This window comes from Molothrus ater, chromosome 1 (assembly GCF_012460135.2).
Source record: "Molothrus ater isolate BHLD 08-10-18 breed brown headed cowbird chromosome 1, BPBGC_Mater_1.1, whole genome shotgun sequence".
In the NCBI taxonomy this organism is placed as follows: Eukaryota; Metazoa; Chordata; class Aves; order Passeriformes; family Icteridae; genus Molothrus; species Molothrus ater.
This window is the reverse complement of record NC_050478.2, coordinates 62828202-62848409: the sequence shown is the minus strand read 5'-3', so window position 1 is coordinate 62848409 and position 20208 is coordinate 62828202. Positions and strand designations below refer to the sequence as shown.

The window sequence follows — 20208 nt, the reverse complement described above, 5'->3', positions numbered from 1 at the left end:
CTGCACTACAGTTTCAGTGACACATTTCTTGCTTTGTTTGGGATGCTTTCCTAAACAGGTCATTTGTGTTTGTAAGCACGAAAGAGAAGATTTTAATGTTTAACTATATGTTGTATTTATATGAGTGTCCATTGTTTTTCAGAAACTTTCAATTTACTTTAATTTCTGACCACTTTTGTTCATATAACTAAATACAGAATGAAGTTTTACTTTTTGTTCTTAACTCATTTTTCAGTGACTCCCTTTTCTCGTGCACAACACGTACACCCAAGATGCTTAATTTTCAATCTAACCTATTGGCACCTCACTTGTAATTACAATAGGAATTTTAATCCTCTGTAAAGAGGACTGATGGATGGGTAATTAAGTAATCACAGTCTGGGACAATTGTAGCAAAGTGAAAGCCATAAAAATTCAGAGCAGCTGAGGTGGAACTTCATGACTTCCCTGCTGAACCTGGAAGAGTCAGTTCTGCTGGGCTTATAAAGTTGAGGAGATAGTTGGAGATCTTGAGAGAGGACAACGCATTTTGAAGTGTTGGAGAAGAACAGGAGGAGTAGAGGCTGGGAACTGGAGGAAGATACTGTTATCACCATCTGATCTGATGATGATGAGAATGAACTTCCCCTGCAGACCTGATCTCAGAGCCCAGCTGCTGGTGAATGGGGCTACCCTTCTTTGTAACCCTGAGCTCTTCCCCTAACAAGTGTCCCTTGGCAGCAGTAGCAGAAGTCCCAGTTCTCATGGGCAGATGGAAGGACCAGTGTGGGCTGGGTTGCTCTGGGAAAAGGAGCAGGGCCAGCAGGCCACGGGTGTGCTGTCCCTTTGACAGGCAGGTGTTCAGCACTAACAGGATGGCTTTTCCTGTGCCAGCCTGACCCAGAGAGCTGCTTGTTTGCAAGCTGGCCTCTCAGGGACCAGGGACCTCTCAGGGAGGAGTGCTCTTCCTGATAGCCATGGTGTTTCCTTCAAGAGCTGAGCATGCAGGACATGGAGCTGTCTCTGTGTTCTCTGATCCTGTTCTCTTTGTTTGATGAACTCTGATGGAGTTAATGAGGCTGCAGTGAGCTGAGCCAGCCTGGGCTGGCTGGGGGTGGATCCTCTGATGTGCCAGGCTTGCTTGGTGTTGTCTGCTGGAGTTTTCCACAGGGTGCTCTGCCTTTTTTATGGAGAGCCTCAGCTGTGCTCTGGCATCTTGGTGTGAGGGAAGGGTGAATAAAGGAGTAAAACTGAATTTAACCTACGGTCTTCAGGGACAAGGGTTATCATCAATGACAATAGGATATCATAATGAGTCCCTACAGCCATCACACTGTGGCATTAGGCTGCTACTAGCACAGAGCAGTGTGTCAGGAGCCTGTTCCTCACTGTCACACTAAATGCTGGATCTAGGCCATCTAAAATTAGCCTCTAGCCCTAAAACTCAGTCACACACCTGAATCTTCCTACAGCTGCCTTAATGCTGCCTGCATGCAGGGTCATAACCCTTTTAGTTATAAGAAAAACAGTGACTTTTGAAACGGTTGTATCCATTTTATATCCATTCCCACATCTTGAAATATTCCTTCCTGTTCTTTTGTGCATCTGTCCTTTTACCTTTGCTTCTTTTTACTGTGTAGAAATCTCAGATCACTGCAGAGTGAGGGTGAGTAGCTCACCTGTACAGATGCAGCTGCTGTTGAAAAGCAACCTGAGTAAATGTGTTACAGTTCTCCTAAATACTGAGATAATGTCTAGCACGTGGGTTTAAATAACAGGTAGTTCTTGATCTGCCATAGCATTTTCAGTGACTCAGTGTTCCCCCCCACCCTTCTGCAGTAATTACAGAAGATTGTTGCAGTTCCTGACTCAGAGGGAGACTTCCTTCTAAGCCTTCTGGCCATGCTGGAGCTCAAGCTCTGGAGTTGTACAGAGCAAATTGTGAGGGGCATCAGGGTAGCAGGCCCCAGGACTGCAACAAGAATTGTGTGGGTGTACTGTATGTTATGAACTAGTGATAGCAAGCCATAAAAAGAGAGTTTGCTTTGGATTTGTGGTCAGGAGTTTGGTTGCCAGAATCTTGGCCATGATGCACATATCTCTTGAAACTGTGTGCTTGCAAGAAAGACATTCCAAAATACAAATCTGATGGCTTCTCTGACAGGATAGTCTAGGAAACTACCACATGTAAAAATTAAAAAGGGCTAAGTATCCTCTGACCCAGATTTATTGTGGATAAAGTGTCTTCCTGCAGATTGTGGGAGCACAGAGCATGAGGCTTTGGGGACAGGCCTGGGGATGGGCTCAGCTGTGAGTAAGGTTATGAGATGGGAGCCGCAGGGAAGGGTTCCACAAACTCCACGAGCCCCATCATTCTCCCTCTAGGGAGGAATTCAGCAGGCACTGCACATCAGTACATCACAAATGCATTGATGGTCTGCAGCTGCGTTGGACACTCCAGCAGCCACTGAATGGCAGCAGAGACGTGCTGCCAAATGTGACCTGACAGCCCTGCCCAGAGGGTGCTCAGGGCTGCAAGGGAGGCCAGCAGAAGAGGACCAAAGGGCTCAAGCCTCTGGTTTCCCTCATGAGATGTCAGATCTGACAGGCACATCAATAGGTTTTGATTGGTTTCATGTTCATGCAGCTTTCATTTGTGATGCAGCTCTTCAGATTTAGTAGAGCTGCACTCTTGGTGTTGCTGCAAGCAGCTGTGCACAGCTGGCCATCAGGTCTCTGCTTGTAAAATATGTGTGACGGTTGTCTTGCCATCAGCAAAGTGTATTCAGAAGGAGGTCTGTGGAAGCTGGGCCAAGTTTCTTAGAGATGTGGATAGATTTTTCTGTGCCTTAAATACTGTAGTGAACCTCACTGTCTGTGCTGAGGTGAGTAAAATCTGTAAATAGGCTTTGCATTGTTCCAGCTTAAGCACGAGGATATTCTCTTTAATTGCTTTTTCAGTGTTATGTGTAAGAATGAGGGTCTTGAGATTTTTTACGATTATGGTGCAGTGTTTTCAAATGTTTAGGCCAGAAAGCATTACATGCAGACATGGCATTTCCATCTGCTGCTCATCAAAGAAGAGAAATTTCATTCCCAAGCACTGCTGTGATGTTAGTGAAAACATGGCTTTGGTGAGCATCTCTCTGTCAAAGTACTAGTGCACTTGGTTCACAAACATCAGTTAAATGCCTCAGAGGTCTATGAAATAAATAGAAGAGCTGGATGCCAGGAAGTGAGATGCACAAAAGCTACTTTTTGGCATCATTAAGGCAATGCAAAAAAGAGGATTGTACATAAAATGCTCTTACTCATTTGGTTTTAAGCTCCAGCCCTGTGTGAAGTAGCACATGCAAGCTGAAGCCCTTTCCTGGGTTTAGATGCTTTCACCATCCCTCTTGCAATAAATAGACTGCCAGCTCACTATCTCAGTGACAGAGAAGGTGGAGTTCATGGTACCCACCACCAGCATTGCAGACTAAATGTTTGAAGCGCTTGCCTAGAAAGTGGGAGTCTGTTCTTGTCTTGCACTGCCTAGGGGAGTTTCCAAGCCACCAACTGGAATAGAAGGTGGGAGTGGAGACACTCACTGGAACTGTGTGGGTGCAGTGAAGACTGAAGGATCCCATTTGGGTGGGAGTATGAGTCTGAAACTCATTTGAAAAGGCCCCATCTGTGTGAGTTTTGTTTTGTGTTTGTTTGGCTTTTTCTTTATTTTGATGTTAAGCAGCTTGACTGAGGTGCTTTGTGCCAGCAAGGTGAATGTTCTCAGAGAACTCAGCCAGTTCAGGTCTATTAAGGAGGTGTGATCTCTTTGTAAATCTTGAATGGTTCCAAGATGTTGAGTAGTACATTTGGGTGTGCAGGTACTTCTATGGATCTGAGATGTAAATTTTCAAAGCAATGGAAGTGACTGCATGGTTTGGACAAAGTTTCAGCTGCCAATTTCTCTTTTCAGGCTGAGTTGCACCATTAATGACTGAATGGGCTCTGCTGAGAAGGCTTGTCCTGACACCATGACAGCTGATGAGTCAGAAGCTGGAGAGTTAGCTCTGGAGCCTCTCCTCACGTGCAAGCTATGTCTCTGTGAATATTCCCGGGATAAGATGACCACTCTTCAGGAATGCAGCTGCGTCTTTTGTACAGCGGTAAGATCTGTCAGTGCCTTTACATTACAGAAGCAGGGTAATGAAAGATGGACAGAACTGTGAGATAGGATTGCTTGTCTTGTACAAGCATATGTTACACCCATGCTGACACAGGATCCTTTCTAAAGAGCATTTGGTGTTAGACTATCTTGCCTTATTTAAAAGATTGCTCTTGTCATTTTACTTTTGATAATTTGTAACTAATAAATGTTCCCATAGCAAGCACTAGTAAAAAGTATAAATAAAAGGAAATAAGATGCAGTTTAAGAGTGTTGAACATACACAGTTTGCATGCAATCTCTGTATTTACTTTTTTCTGAAGCAAAACCTTGAAATATCATAGGATAGCTGTGAGCTTTTGTTTCCCTAGTATCCTTTTCTGAGTTCTCAGGGACCTTTAAAGTCTTCTATGTAACTTTTAAGGGCAATCAGAAAACCTAAACAAAAATGGCCTTTTGAACCTTTGTGCTGCAGAGATGTTGCTCAGGTCATGCATTGCCTATAGTAGTCAGTAAGGACTTTTTGGCCTGCAAATTCAGATCAAATAAAGCTGGTGGAAGTGATAGAGGGAGAAGTTGAAGGAGCTGATAAAAGCCCTACAGATAGTAGTACTCTTCTGGTCTCTTTGTCAGCATGGGAAAAATGGACCTTGTTTCTCTGGTGGTAGTGACTTTGATGTACCTCACTAATGGTAACTAAAGTACCTGACCTGAAAACAGGTCAGAAGTCACTAGAGGATGTTGGTGTCTGCTTTTTGTTGTTTGTTTTTCATTTGTTTGCTTGTTTTGGTCTTTTTGTGCAGGGGGGTGGGGTGGGTGTTGGTTTGGTTTTATTTTAAACTCTAGAATAAATGTACTTGATTTTATTTTTAAAAAAATTGTGGATAAACATCAAGCAAGTATGTTTAAGTTTTACCCTTGCTTGTTCGAATTAATGAAGAAATTGGATATTTGTGAAGCCAGCTAGGGTGAGAATATCTTCACTTATGCTGAATTCAGGGTAGCTTAAACAGGATGAGAATCTAGCTGTGTATTTCAAGAAACTAAGATAAGATTGATTAATATGCATTTCAACCTGAACTTCCTGAAGTTTGTTTTCCATAATGACTTGCACGAAACATTTCTGTATTTTAGTTTGTAACAAAAGTTTGAAGAATGCGTAACCTAAAGGTAATGTGAAGATACTGCTTTAAAAACAAAAAAAAACCCAGAAAATTGGAGAAGTTGATACTTTTACAGTGGTCCCACTCCTATGCCAAGAGTTCAGTGTCACTGATTTAATATTGTTAATGGTACATGAACCTCAATGTTAGCTGGGTAGAGTAACCCTTAGGGAAGCATGGACTGCTGAGGACTGTGCCAGCCAGAGCTGGACTCTGCACTCCAACAGGACACTGGCCAAAGGGAGAGGTCAGGAATGGCTGGGGGTGTTGTTGTGCCTGCATGCCCCCTGTCAGTGCCACAGCTGCCATCACATCCATACACTCCTTCCCTGGCCAGCACCAGGAAGAGTGAATGCTGTGAGCTTGGTGCTCCAGTGCTGTGACAGTGTCAAGGAAGGTGCAGTCACAGTTACTTGGCATCTGTGCAAACTTTGCTGACTTTGAACCAAGAGCCAGCCATGGGTGAGCCTGAATGCAGCTGGGAGAAGCCTTTAGACATGCTCTATTTCTTTCAATGGGCATAATATGTCTCAGTTGTGTTTATGCTCCCAAGTCCAGCATTTGTCTGACTGTTGCCTGTGTCCCAGTGTCCTCCCAATGGATGTGTCTGGGCTGATGTATGCCCAGACATGTAGATCTTGCATCCTGTAACAAAGAGGGCCCTGGAAACTCTTAACCTGGCTACATGGTTCTCTGTCTTAAAGCCAGAGCAGTTTCTGGGAGGCCATATGAGTTGCGTTTTTGGGCAGCCTCCAAAAAACAGTGTCAGGAGCAGCTTGACTTGGGAGTGCTGAGACTTGCATGGGGGATTGCTTGGGGCGCAGCCTGCAGCAGCTCTACTGGTGTGCCATGCCCTAAATTTCCTCTCACCCATGCCAGGACATCTAGATACCTTCACACTACACTTAAGAAAGATTTTGGGGTAAGAATATCCTCTGTGAGTTCTGGGATTGAGCACAAATCAGTTTTGCAGTTTTTCAGCTAGCAATGCTCTCAGCTTGTATAGCTTATTCTTCTGTCACTAAGGGTAATTTTATATATCCAGGAGTAGTATTAAACTTGAAATAGAAAAGGGCTTGACATGGAAATAATAGGTTCTGCTCCAATAAGCTGAAACCATTGTTTTTGTTAAATTTTTGTTCTGTTACATGTGAAGTCTTCTGGCTTTTTTTTGTTTTTTTTTTTTTTTTTTCCTTCCTAACTGTAATGGTGATGCTGCAACAATGATTATTTTTCATAGTATTTGTGGCTGTGGAAATAATTAGAAATTGTTACTATTTAGATATCTGTGGGGGTGAGGTTATGTTTCCTTTCCATTTGTAGACTGTAAAACCAAGGCATTCAGACAACTTAGAATTGTGTACAGCTATTTTTTTTCATCTTAGAAACTCTTGCAATAAACAAAATACCCCATAAAAGCTGTGTTCTAGCCAAAGTAAGTAAACTGTGCTTTAGCATGTGTATGTTTGCATTTTGGTGGAATGTTTCTGGTAGGGCAGGAGTTTTTCAAATAACTGTAAACATTTTTAGTCTCTCTCTTCTCAGCAGAAAAAGCAGATGGCTTGCAGAACATACTTGCCATCTTACTTGGTAGCTCAGTCAGGTCTGAAGAGGCATGAGCCTTGTATTTTTCAACATGTTGCACTTGGCATAAGATTCCACTGCAGTGTGAGATAAAGCACACATTTACACATCCCAAGAATTTGGAAATGGCTGTAGTGTACCTAATGACTTGGTTTCATTGTGTTCGGATTTAGATTAATTTTTAATGAAAGACTGATCTCTGAAGAGGGTTGGGAAGAGATGTGAGATATATTTTATCTGTGAAATTTTTAGAGGACTGAACTTTACATTATTCAGTTCATTTCCTGTATCTATAAAATCTTTGCAGAGTGCCATGCTGTGGTGCACACTTTTGCATATGGATATTCAGCAATATCTGTATTGATCAAGCTCCATGATTTTATGGTCCCTTTGTCACCTTTACTTATCCCTTTCCCAAAAGGGGAGGGGGGTCTCATCGTTCCTGATACTGCTCATCTTGTTCCTTGTCTTCCCACTCATCCTTGTATATTTGGTGGGGATGTCCTTCTTATCAGCAGGCCCTTACATTTACCTTTTGTTACAATTTTCTCTTCCTTGGATGTGCAGCTGCTCAGGTTTTTGCCCCCATGGTGGTGATGGTGTTCACATATGTATGTGAAATAATTATACACTGTGTTTGTCCACACCATTACAGTGTTAAAAAATACAGTATTTTACAGCACTTTAGTGCATCTGGGTCCAAAGCAAACTAATATTAATTACTTCTTGATTGATCCGCTTACAGAATAATACTTTGAATATTATACTTACTTCTAATAAAAGTCCCTAAATGTTTGCTTTTTTCCTTCCTTCTTTGCCCAGACAGCTCTCGCAGCGCCTCACTCAGGTAAGACTCAGGAGTACTCTGGTGAGGCAGTGCCAGGAATGGACCGGCCACCCTCCCCACTTTGCCTTTGCACAGGGCACTGGGTCTTGCCTGGGCTTTGGTGCTCATTAGACAGTCTGGAAAGTGTGCATCTAGGAGACTCCTGCCTTTTCAAAACATGGCTGAAACTGGGAAAGCAGCAGGGAGAGTCAGTGAGTGGTGTGATCATGTGCACCTTGCATCCCCTGCGCTACAATTGCCCTGGTGTCTGGCACAGCGCACTCTACCCTTTGGAAGTGCTAGAGGGGAGTGCAGGACTGGCAGTAACACTGGAAATACCAAGGGCCCTACGAAAGACTCCTTGTGAGTCTGTAGCCTGTAAGCAGTTGTGGAGGTGAGGTTTTAGCAGGTGGGGTAAGATTGCTCTGGTGGCAGTGGTGACAGGAGGAACCAGTGGACTGCTGTTGCAGAAACGTGGTCTTAGGGGTCAGTAAAAATTACCAGTGTTGGCTTTACCCTGCACCACACCAATTCTTTCTGGTTTTGTCTTTCATCTTTTCTTTGCCTCCTCTTAAGCATTTCAGGGCCCCAATGAGAGCCAGGTGAGCAATAAATGGGATTGCTGCTATTTATGTCAAGCAGCAGCTTATGTCCATTTGTCTTGTGTGTTATTTACTGACACAGGGTTTGAGATGTTGGAGACAATGTGTAACAAACTGAAAACAGAAAATGCTTTCAATTATGTTATTCTGTGTTGTTGGCACAGGTTTATGCAGAACTAGCATGATTCACCCTTTCTTTTTCCCAAGCAAATTCTTTGTTGAGTCTTGTACTTGTGAGAAGAGTGTGAGGCAACTGGGTTACAAAATGTGTAAAACAAATACCATGATGATCTACCTGTTTGTTATTTTGGTGCACACCATGCAGTCCAAATGAGATTAAACTTCAATGCAACCTTAGGAGAAGCAGGAGTCAGCATGCTAGCCCAGGTAGCTTCTGTGCTTGCTTGTGCTTCTACAAGTGGGCAGTGTTCCAAAGGTAATTGAAGAACAAGATTTTCTGCTGCAGCGGTGTATGACAGCAAGGCTAGGGCAAGGCATGGGCTCAGAAGGCTCCTTTGCTGCCGTGGATGGTGTGGTGCCATGGACAGTCACCTGCCTGGGCCCTGGGGAGGCTTCAGCCTCAGAAAGAGGCTGCTGATGGATGCTTTTACTAGAGAAGAAACTGTTAGAGAAATAGGAGTTTCTCTGTTGGTACTTTGTCAACAGCAGACTCTAAGGCTCCTCTGTTTTCCTTAATCTTTTCAAGAACAGCTGTGCATTGTCCTGCCTCCTTTGGGTGGCTGAACAGAGACATTTGGCCCTTAGTGCTGTGACGTTTCAGATTGTTTGTGGAGGGGGGCACTGGGAAACTGGAAAAACTAATATGAGGGGTCTTTGCAAAAAACATGAGCAGAAGAGTCAGAGAGCAGAGGAGATCAAGCAGATCAAGGACAAGGAAGATGCAAAAAAGAATTGGATACCTGCTCAGTGAAACAACTGTGTATCAATAACCCACTGAAATAATACTTAGTGAAACTTATGAGTAAGGGAATATTTGGATTTGCCATCATCTAGCCAACACTGGGTTTTAGTATCTCTTCTGTTTGTTTGCCCTCATTTTCAATAATGGGTTTGTTGTCTTTTTTTCTCCCCATCCTATGAGACACCTTCTCACAACTGCACCAGAACACTCACTACCTTCTCCTCTTCCTAAATATACCTTGTGCTGCAATGCCCCACTTACTTTATATGAAACTCATCTCAGGTTGTTTTCCATTTGGAAGTGTTGACATTTGGGATTCTTTTTTTCCCTGCTTGACATTTGAAATGTTTCAGAATAAATTTTTTTCAAGTTTTAAAAAAGAGAATTCCTACACCTGGTAATACTGGCACTGAACACAGAGCACTTCCGTAGTAATTTTGATGGTTTAAGAACTTCTTGCATTTATTTCTGTGCAGAATACCACCAAAGGCAGAGTTGGGTTATCAAGAGTATAGATGTACCCATTGACTTTTGAGGGATACTACAATTCAGGAAGAGGGGCTGCATGTTTCTGAAGTCAGTAGAGGTGGCAGCCTCTGGATGGTAGCCAAGAGAGGATGGGAGGAAGAGGGAACTAATGTTTTAATGACAGCATTGCATTTGGTGTTATCTCCATTTAACCAATGAAGAAATCTATATGAAGTAAGTTGTCAGTGCCTTGAAGTGCCACAGAGACTTCTGAGCCAGACTGTGACATAAGCCTCATGCTTGTGTCTGTTTTGTAGCTGTTGTAAGGCCAGGTTTGGCCTGACACGGATTTTTGGCAAGAGAAATTATATTTGCAGCAGGTTCAATTTTGTTAAGTATGAGTTTCTCTGGTTCTTTTCTATTTGGTGGTACCACTTCGTGGCAGCAATTACCAGGAACCTTTCCTGCTTTTTATGAAAGGCTGCTAGGATGTCTTGGGCCCCATGGTTTCATACTGTGTTTCTGAGCCGAATTCAGTATCACTGGTAGATATTTTGAGACAAAGCTGGTGACAGTATATTTCTCAGGTACATTTGAAGGATCCCATAAAAAATAGGCTTGTGGACCAAGAGGATGCAATTATGTTCTGGTCCACTGTCTTGTTTGCTTGGTGTTTTCATTTGGTCATGACAAAATTAAATTCTCGTTAGTGATGTTATTCCTTCCCTCCTTCTGAGCCATGAACTGACTATATTATGTTCTTTGAAGCTACAGGGGCATTTTTTCACTTCCTTTCAAGCATCTTTATTGATAAGGCTCTTATGTGGCCTGATCTTCTTTACATTTGATCTTCTATCTGTTCATTTATCACTGTATCTGGACCTTAGCAGCTAAAATAGAGATTGGGCAATATTTCATTGGAATTTTGCTTCTTGCTTTAAACTGTGCCTATCATAAGTTTATCTTAGCAAATGAAGAGATTTCTATTTTTGTCTAAAAACTTTAATTGGAAGAACCTCACTTTTTTTCCAAGTGAAGTGCAAATGCCTCCAAGCTAATTGCCAATAGACTTGTTTCATCTAGTTTTAAGACCTTCTGAGAGATACTTGAGGAGTTTGAGTACTACACATTGAAAGTGACTGATCCATTTTGGTGATGGAACATGTGGAAGTGCAGATGTCACAGCAATGATGAACATATTATTAAACATTATATAGATCTGCCATAAACACTATGAGTACTGTCTAGGGGAGTACATTTATCTTAGTACATGTTTGATTAGATGCTGGGTAGATCAAGGTGGTATAAATTTAGAGTTCTGACGTGAACTGTCTCACCAAAATTTGTAATAGTAGATTGTGTACGCACTAAAGAACAGGTAACGTTTCTAAAGTATAAGAAATAAATGAATGTTATGTCTCACTGAATAAAAAGTACATAACCATGATCCAGAACTAAAATAAAAACGGAATGCCTATCTGTTCATCTGTTTTGAATCATGAGGCACTCTGGAATGTCAACTGAAAAGTGAAGTATTCTCTCCATGTACAGTATTTCTGCCCCCTGCCCTCAAACCTGGAGTTTGTAAAAAAGCCTAGGCTAAACAGAGCCTGAACCCCAAACAAACAGAGTTTTGAGAAGATCTTTGGAAGACAGATTTAACATTGTAAATAATTCCTGTGGATTTTAAGAGGGAGACCTGAGTTTTTCTTCTGGTTTTTTTGAATGGAAATTGTCTTCAAGTTACATGTTAGGAGGAAAGACCTTGTTTTGGCAACATGCCTTCAATAATTTTGTGCATTTTCACATTTAATGTAGATCATCGCCTCGTACTGTCTGGGAAATACTGTAGATCTGTTCTTTACCTTTCCATAACTGAATTAAAGACAAATACCCTTACTTACCAGCTGCTGCACAGGGGCTGGCAGCAGTATTGGTGGCATTTGACAGGAAAATAAGCCAGTGTTTTCTGTTTCTTTTTTGTTTCTAGCCCTCCCTCCTTGTTTCTTAATAAAGATACCTGTTCAGTTTTGTCATATTACATAAGGGGTTTCTTTTATGCTTTTGTATCCAAACTAATGAGGCTGTATTTTGGGATCTGAACAGCTGCAGGCAGGTCGGAGATGAGCAAGGTAATGAAACATGTCCAGGTACTTGAAAAGCAGTATGTAGGAATGATTGAGATCCATCTTTTGTCTTTGATACATAAATTTTCTGAAAGTGGATTTGAATAGAAACTTCAGATCTCACAGTGAAAGGGATATAGTGCCTTTGTCACATCATTACCTAGCAACCTAACGCTAAAGTTACACTTTGAACTCATTTTTATGTTAAAATGCAGAACTGTTATGATCCCTTTGCAGAGTAAATACATAACCAAGCGGACATCTTTTTCTTGATAAGTACATTAAAAATAGCCTCTGTACAACATACTTTTGGGGAAAAAAAAAGTTGAAGTTAGAGCAGCATGCAGAAGTGTTGAAATAAAAAATCCATTAATAGCCTGAACAGAATTTTCATTCTTAGGCTCAAAGCTGACCATAGAAAGCACTTCTGTTTATTGTTGAAGAAGGAATCTTTTACATTACTAGTTTGTGCATTCCTTGATTAGGCTTTTCAGTGTATTATTAAAGATGACTCCGTTGCATTTCGATGTACTCTTTCAACAGACCCTTAGCTCCAGGAGGGGAATATTTACTTGGGGAATTTGTAAGAATTTGCCTAAATAATAATATTTCCTACAAGTTTTGCAAGGTACAAAAAAAACTAAACAAAAAAAAAAAAAAACAAAAAAAACAAACCCCACCAAAAAAAACTCATGAGTAGCATTTTGTGACATAGGTAACTGGATATTGATGTTATTTTATTAAATAGAGGAAGGCGATGGCCTTGAAAGACAAAACCAGCATAAGAGGAAAAAATCTTGCCCCAAAATGCTTAGACAGCAAATTATTGAAAAAAAAGTTATTACACATTATGAATCTCAGGCAGAGAAAAAAATACTTGTAGTCCTCTTTTGACTGAAGTTGTCAGTAGTCCTGTGTGAGCAAAACATGCTTCACAAAGCTAGATCAGCAACAAAACATTCTGTTAGGTGTACTGAATTTTACTAGTGGAATTATATTATCACATTTGAATTTATCTCTCTTGCTTGAATGCCTCAGGATTTTATTGTTTCCCAGAGCACAGATATGTACATGATATAGTTGCTCAGTGGGGCAAAATCTGAGTTAACTGATTAGAGCGCACTTGCAGGTATAAACTACTTGTGTTTCTGTCTGCTTTTTATTTGAGGGGTGAACATAACGGAGTCAAACCTCCAGTGTGTGTTCTGTGGTCAGCAGGATTCTAACCTGTTCAGCAGGACCTTGGTCAATTTTTAGTTTGTTGTCTCAACCATCCTTCCTTGGCTATGCGACACATTCATGGAAATTTTGCTAGCTCTGGCCATGGAAAGTAAGAGGATGGCATTAATGTCACCAAAAGGCACAGATCCTGTGTTGAGGCCACCCCAGCCACTGACAGCTCTCCGTGTTCAAAAGTCACCATACTGCAGGAAATTGGTGGGAGAGTGTAGCCCAGGATGTTGAGATCTCATGATTTCTAGGATGTCAAGATTAAGACCCCTTCAGGAAATTCTTTGTATCACAGAAGGCAGAGCATCTTGATTCTCCCTTCATTTTGAAGAGCAATTAAGTAGCATATGTAGTGTATGCAGTTTTTCTGAGACACTGTTGATTTTTGTAGACAAAATGCCCAAAAAATCTTGCCATTTTATGTCTGTAATAATGTATTCTCTAAAGTGTGGGAGGACACACTGCTGAGAAGGTCAGTTGTGATTCATTATACAGACATGAAAACATCTTTTCATCACGTTTTTGGCTTGCATCTTTTCAGATATTCTTAGTTGCCACTTCTCAAGTAAGCAGCTGAATTAGTAGCTGAGCTGTAAATAATGGTAAAACCCCTCTGAAAAGAGTTTCTCTGCAAGATGAAGGCATATTTTAGAGTTTTAGTGATTTTCCAATGTTTCTTCTTTGGTGATAAGAGGGAACAAGAAATTCACATCTTCATTTATGTGAATACTTTGGTAAAAAGCCTAATCCTTCAGTAATAAATATTAAATGCTTCCTTCAAGTTTCCTGGCAACTTTAAGCCCTTCTTGTATTGCACCCAAAGCACCTTCTCCAAGCACAGAAAGTCAAGACCAAAGATTTCATATCTATAAAAATGATTTAACAGAGAGATTTTCTGGGAAATACTTGAAGATCCATGGCACTGCACAGCCCAATTACATAATCTCTCCAAGCTGAAAACATAGCAACCTCTAAAGAACCACAGAAAGCTGGATGGCCACTTATGTTCACCTACAACCAAGCAGTGAGTTAGAAGAGAAGAAGAATCCAGATCATTAGCAATCCTCAGAAACCTCTGTTCTCCTGGCTTGGTACCCATAATGACTTAGGTACTGCATATGGAAAATGATTGCAAAATCTATACTGTGGATCGAAGCTCCTTAAGAGCTTCGTGCCCATCCTTGTACAAAAGCGTAATCGTCAGTGCTCTGAGCTCCTGTCCTGAGAGTCTAAATTAAGAACAAGCCTCTGGGCTGCTGCTGGGCTTGCAGTAACTTCTCAGGCTTTGTCCTCCCTCTGTAACCACCTGACCTGAGCTGCCCCCAGAATACAAATCCACTGTACCATGCTGTCAAAACAAATTACTAAATATCAGGCAGCACCACAGAGGAGACAGGAGCCAGGATCTTAGCAAAAGTAAAAGGTTGCTCTCTCATGCTTGCTGAGGAATTAAGGCAACCTAAATGCTTTGGTGGGAAGGAAACATTTGCCCTTCACCAAATGCTGCCCTGAGACTTGATCCAGAAAGTAATCAGGTCTCCCATGAGGAGATGAAGTGAGATGTAAGGAGGTTCTGCCCACGGATTTAAGAAGTACACTTAACACACTGCAGCCTGTGCAGGCCTTGGGGAAGGGACTCTGAGGGCAGAATTTTCTGTTTACATCATTTGTGGAGGAGGCTGTGAACAGGTACAAACCAGGGAGAAAATCTGTGTAGGGAGTGAGTACTTGCTGCCCCATTTCTCCTGTGATACATGCTGAAACATGTGGGCAATGCTCAGTGTTTAATGAATATGGAGCTGCAGGACAAGGTCACCCACAGCCTCCATCTGCATCAGTAACAGCACTGGGAGCCACCCTGGGCTCTGGGCATGCTTTTTTTGGCTTTCCCTATGTCACCTGCTGCCACTGCCCAGCCCATGGTGGCAGATGTGGGCACAGCCCTGGCAGCTCCAGTGTCACCAGGAGCCCACTCCCAGGCACTACTGTGGTTCTATACCTGCTTCTGTTTGCTGCTCGCTGCTCTGTGATGGAGCTGCTGTGCCAGGGGGTGCTTTGATCCCATTGGTAAACTGGCTTTGTAAAAGTGCTGTGCCTGGATGCCTTTGGGAGCAGTGGGCGAGAAGATGGGACAGGGCATGGAGACTGCTGTCGGAATAATAAAAGAATAACTCCTGATTAAATCTGGGCTGATAATCCCTAGGGAGCTCATACTGCCTTCAGTAACTGACATGATTTCTTTTTTGCTTTTCACCTGTGAGTATCTCCTTCACCTCCCACACACTACTTGCACCATCAATTCCTTACAACCTGCTCTGCTGCTTTCTTATAGGGGTGCATGCTGGATCTGAATACATTAGTTCTTAATGAGATACACATTTAAAGCTTACCAGTTAGGTTATATCCCAATGTTCTTCTAAGAGAATACACTTCAAATATTTACAAATCAAAAGTAAGTTAATTTAAAATGCCAGTAAGTTAAGATTATTCTACTTGCTTGAGCTAGTATCTCTTTAGCTCATCAGAATTCAACAAAATGTGGATTTGGAGATTTCAGTAGAGAGACAGACAGAATAATAAGGAAATCTCATTTCCATTTGTAAGGGTCCTTATTATCCTGATGGTTTAGAGGGAATCAGTTTTCCAATAAAAAATACAAATGAGGAAATTTCTTTCATCAGAGTGCAATATGCAAGGCCTTCTCAGAATAGTCCAGACTAACGCAGACTTGAGTGTTACATGCCTATAAATAATAAAACAATGTTTTTTGAAGAGTCTAAGGCTGCCATACTCGGAAGGGCTGTGATTTCCCCATCATTCACCTATTAGCTTTTGAACTCAGTACCTCTTCCAAAAGTTGGCAGAGAGACAGAGGTCTCAAAACCCTATTTCACTTTGACATATTTCTTGAAAATCGATGGGGCAATAATGAAGAAATCAGCAGTACTGGGGAGGAGGTTTGTAATGTGGGCATGAAATATAAAACTGTAGGGAAAAAAAACTACATTAGTTCTACTTTTCATAACATGTTTATTTTCATTTACAGTAAACATTACAAGCTGATACCGAAATCTGTCTGAAGTCTATGCTTTGTTATTCTGTTAATGGTGACTTGCAATTTATTGTATGCTTTGCCATTATTTTGAAGAGACTTTGTTGTTTTGTTTTCTGTAGATGTGACCTTACTTACTTACCCAGGCAATTTGGAAGAACAGTTCAAGCACTGTTCTTTGGTCCATTGCATGAGTTTTGTGCCATGATTTTACTGAAGACTCTGTAATACATGTTAGGAAGACAAGTTGAATATATTTGAAACTGGCATACCAAATAAAGTGTGAGGAGAGTAGAGGGCTCTTTGAGCTTGGAGGGGAAGCCTACTGTTTTTGTAATGGAACAATTTGGATACATTCATAAAGGGGCTTCCATGCTGGAAATAGACTTTGGAGCCTATAGAGTAGAGGCTGATGATAAATAGTAATAAATTATGGATATTATTTGAACTATGGGGGCGGGCAGGGTTGAGGGGGAGGAAAAACTGATAGCTGCACATCTTCTAGGGCACATTATAACCTCCCAAGTAGGTGCTAAACCCCTTTCTTCTTTTGTGCAGCTGAGAACAGTGTCTTTCTTGTAAATGAGTTCTCCTACAATGGCGACTGCTGGATGAGAGTCTGAATTAAGAACACAGGAGGAAAAACAAAGGCACAAAGCCTGTTTAATTAGGATAAAAGATACTCACCCTTGCCAAATTCTCCAATCCCAGTTTAGCAGAGCATAGGAGTTGTTAGGGCTGAAAGGTCTGACTTGCTGACTTAGGTAAATGCAATGCTTGGCAGATGAAGTTATGCATAATTAATTGTTCTTTGTTGCATTCTTTCCAATGTAATGACTTGTAGCATTCACACTTACAGTAATTGATGTTTGCTGTGTGCTGGAGCTTCAGGACAGCCAATTAAGGTGGTGAAGGTGGGAACTGCACAGCATCTCTGACATCTGGTTGTTACCAACATGTGGGCTATAACGTTTTTTTTTTTTTTTTTTTTTCTTTGCTTGTTTCTAGTGTCTAAAACAGTACATGGAGCTGGCTATTCAAGAAGGTTGTGGTTCCCCTATCACATGTCCAGACATGGTATGCTTGAACCATGGGACCCTACAAGAAGCAGAGGTATCTATACTTCTCATACTTCTTTCTCTCTCTCTTTTTTTTTTAAACATATATCCCCCAAATTTCTTTATCTGCATCATAAGAAATGTAATCATACAATTTTTCCTCCCTTTAATTACTTTTAATGAGCTTTTGGCAAGAGGCCTGACTGACAAGAGGTAATAGAAACAAACAGATGTTTTCCAAGGGTTTTGCTCCTTTTTCCCTCCCTCTACGCCTTGGGGGAGAAGTTCCTTTTGCATCTGGACAGCCTCTGAATTATCCATGCAGGTGACTTAACCAGAATACCCTGTATCCCAGAATTGCTGAGCCTCCATTAGACTGTCATTTCAGTCAGATTTGATTTGACTGCAAACACTGAAATTCTTGCATCTTTCTTAAGAGCAAGAACTCGGATTGATGGTATGCAAGGCCAGAATTTCCTTGTGTATGTTGATCTTGGGTTGCAACAACCAATTTGCAGTCCAATCTAATCATGCAGGGCTGTATAATTATATTGAGAGAAAGGTACCTGCACAACACCAGGTAGAAGTAGGCCTTAAGAAATATGGAAGGTATCTCTTGGGATACACCCAAGGATGCTTGCTTGCCTGCTCTGTGAGGCAGGAATGTCTCTGCTGAGCCTGAGAATACAAGTAGGACAAAAAAAACCCAAAAAAAACCCCCAAAAAAACAAAAAAACAAAAAAACCAAACAACAACAAAAAAAAACCAACAAAACCAAAAACCAAAAAAAAAAAAACCAAAAAAAACCAAACAGAAAACCAAAACCAAACAAAAAAACCAAAAACCAACCAAACAAACAAAAAACCCCACCAAAACCCCAAAAAACCAACAACACGCAAAAAAAACCCAGGAAAAATAAGATGGCTAAGGGATTTTGATTAGTTTTGTACATTCTCTCAGTATTTGAGTAATAAAATCAAGGAGAATTAGATCTCCATCCTTGAACTGAAGAAGAGAAGTTTGTCTTCTGGATTATCTTGAGCTCTGTGCACACAGATGCCGTAACTATGGCAGAAGTATATAATCCTATTCAAATGCCATCAGTGACAGTGTGATTCCCAATACCAAAAATTACTTTTTCTCCAGAAAAAATTCTGGATCTGCTCTCCAGCATACATTTGAAATGTTGTGCTTAGTTGAATCAGGTCATGGGGCTTTCAGCTATCTTAGTTATGGTGGAGCCTTTTTTTTTGGCTGAATCCAGCTATTGTGAAAAGCAGCCAGCTGTTTCCCTTTCTCCTCTTTCTGCAAAGATACAGAGAGGCTGTAGCAATGTCCTTCCACCCGCTGCATCTGATTGGAGGCATCTAGCCTTTATTGAAAATGTATTTTTAAAGAAAAATTACCAAATGACAGGAAGAGTTCTGCTCTGTTCAACCAGGGTTATAATGCTATAGGAATTAGGAAATATATATTTCCCCTTAGTAAAGGAGACTCCAGGGGCATTTAGTAATGGACCACTGGCCTAATCCTTGGGTGTTTTTTGGGCTGATAGCAGAATGACTAAACAGCCCGAATGTGCATTAGTGTCCCGTGGATGACTGAATGTTCTGAAACTCCCTTTTGGCAATGTGCTGGAAACACAAGCCTTCTGCTTGAATAGCAAACAAATCCCCAACCTGGTTAAAATTACTGCTTATGTATTTTACCAAATACCTATTTCTTTAAGCAAAAAAAAAAAACACCCAGAAAAACAGTATTGACATAAAGAAACTGACTCCATTCACAATCTAAAAGAACAGTATGTAAACTACAGATTTATGTATGAACACTCTCTATTACTTTTTTTCCTCTCTATAAATAAAGGCTGTTCTTTGTGAAAATGTGGCCTTTTAAAGCTATTTCTTAAAAAAGCAGAACCTTATCAGATGATACAGAATGTGTTTAACTAGGGCTATTGTTTGTCATGGAAGCACTATTTAGAGTTACAGTTCATTCCTTACACTCTCCAAATCCTGGTGTAAAACTAGGCGGCTTCTCACCTCTTGGGGGGTCTGGATTTTTTTTCTCTGGCTTCTGGCAGGACAAGGTTCCTCACCAGGACCATGGTGTGAGGATCGACACGTTGCCTGTACTGTGGGGAGAAACAAAACTAAAAGGTCCCTTTTTTTCTCCTCTGAGATAGCATCAGTGTTTTGTAAAGGTATATTTTTCATGTCATGTTCATTTCAGACTATGCTGTGACTGCTGTTCATCAGGTACTGTTACAATTTGAAGAAAAAATAACAGTTCAAACTGTCTTTGTCATAGATGTGTTGCTAAATTGGGTCCTTTGAGCTAAATGCATCTCACTATGTTAGCTAAAGCAGTTGTTTTGTTTGCTTTTTTTAAATGCCTTTTGCCATAGCCTGCAAAAGGGAGATAAAGGTGAATTTGGGCATAATTTGAAGTGAAGGAAAGCCTCTTCATTGGCTTCAGTGCATTTTGGATTGAGCTTTCTTCAATAAGGAAACTGAACAATTAATAACAAAGCTTATAAGCATATATAACACAGTATAGCTATGAACACAGTATAGCTTTGAAAATTCACCTTCTTCTCCCTCTCAAGGTCCTTATTCAAGCTGTGTAACATTCCTTCAGTGCTTTCCAGTGACCAGTTTGTCTTCATTTAGACAAATCAGAATTAAGTCCTGTTTATTTTCTCAGTAAAATTCTGAAGAGTTTGTCTAGTTTGGTGCTAAATTACTAGAGCCTTTTCAAAGCTCTTGCCTTGCTTCTGATTTGTGTTCTTCTTCAGTTGCTTTTGGGGGATGGAGGGAGGGAAAAACTCTGGTTAACAATTTTAACACAGAATAGAATTTCTTCTTGTATGTCTCATGAAGAAATGAGCAAGTATGAATAGTAGGAATGTGTTTCTCTAAAACAGTTGAATATTTAATCAGTGCTTGGGGAATAAACTGCTTATTCATAGAGTATAGGAGATGTTGGGAATTAAGGCTTTACTTTCTGAGGTCCCTCTGGACCTCAGAAAAAAATGTTCCAGGTTTTTTG

The 20208-nt window shown here is 41.0% G+C and overlaps 1 protein-coding gene across 1 annotated transcript in view; it reads left to right on the top strand.

The window, feature by feature from the left end:
• The window catches only part of RNF144B (ring finger protein 144B), a 53924-nt gene that overhangs the window by 13561 nt on the left and 20155 nt on the right, over positions 1-20208 (top strand). The window contains exons 2-3 of the mRNA XM_036407004.1: positions 3938-4127; positions 17108-17212. Of these exons, the coding sequence (XP_036262897.1) occupies positions 3963-4127; positions 17108-17212 (270 nt within the window). The 5' untranslated portion in view covers positions 3938-3962. The remainder of the gene's footprint in view (positions 1-3937; positions 4128-17107; positions 17213-20208) is intronic.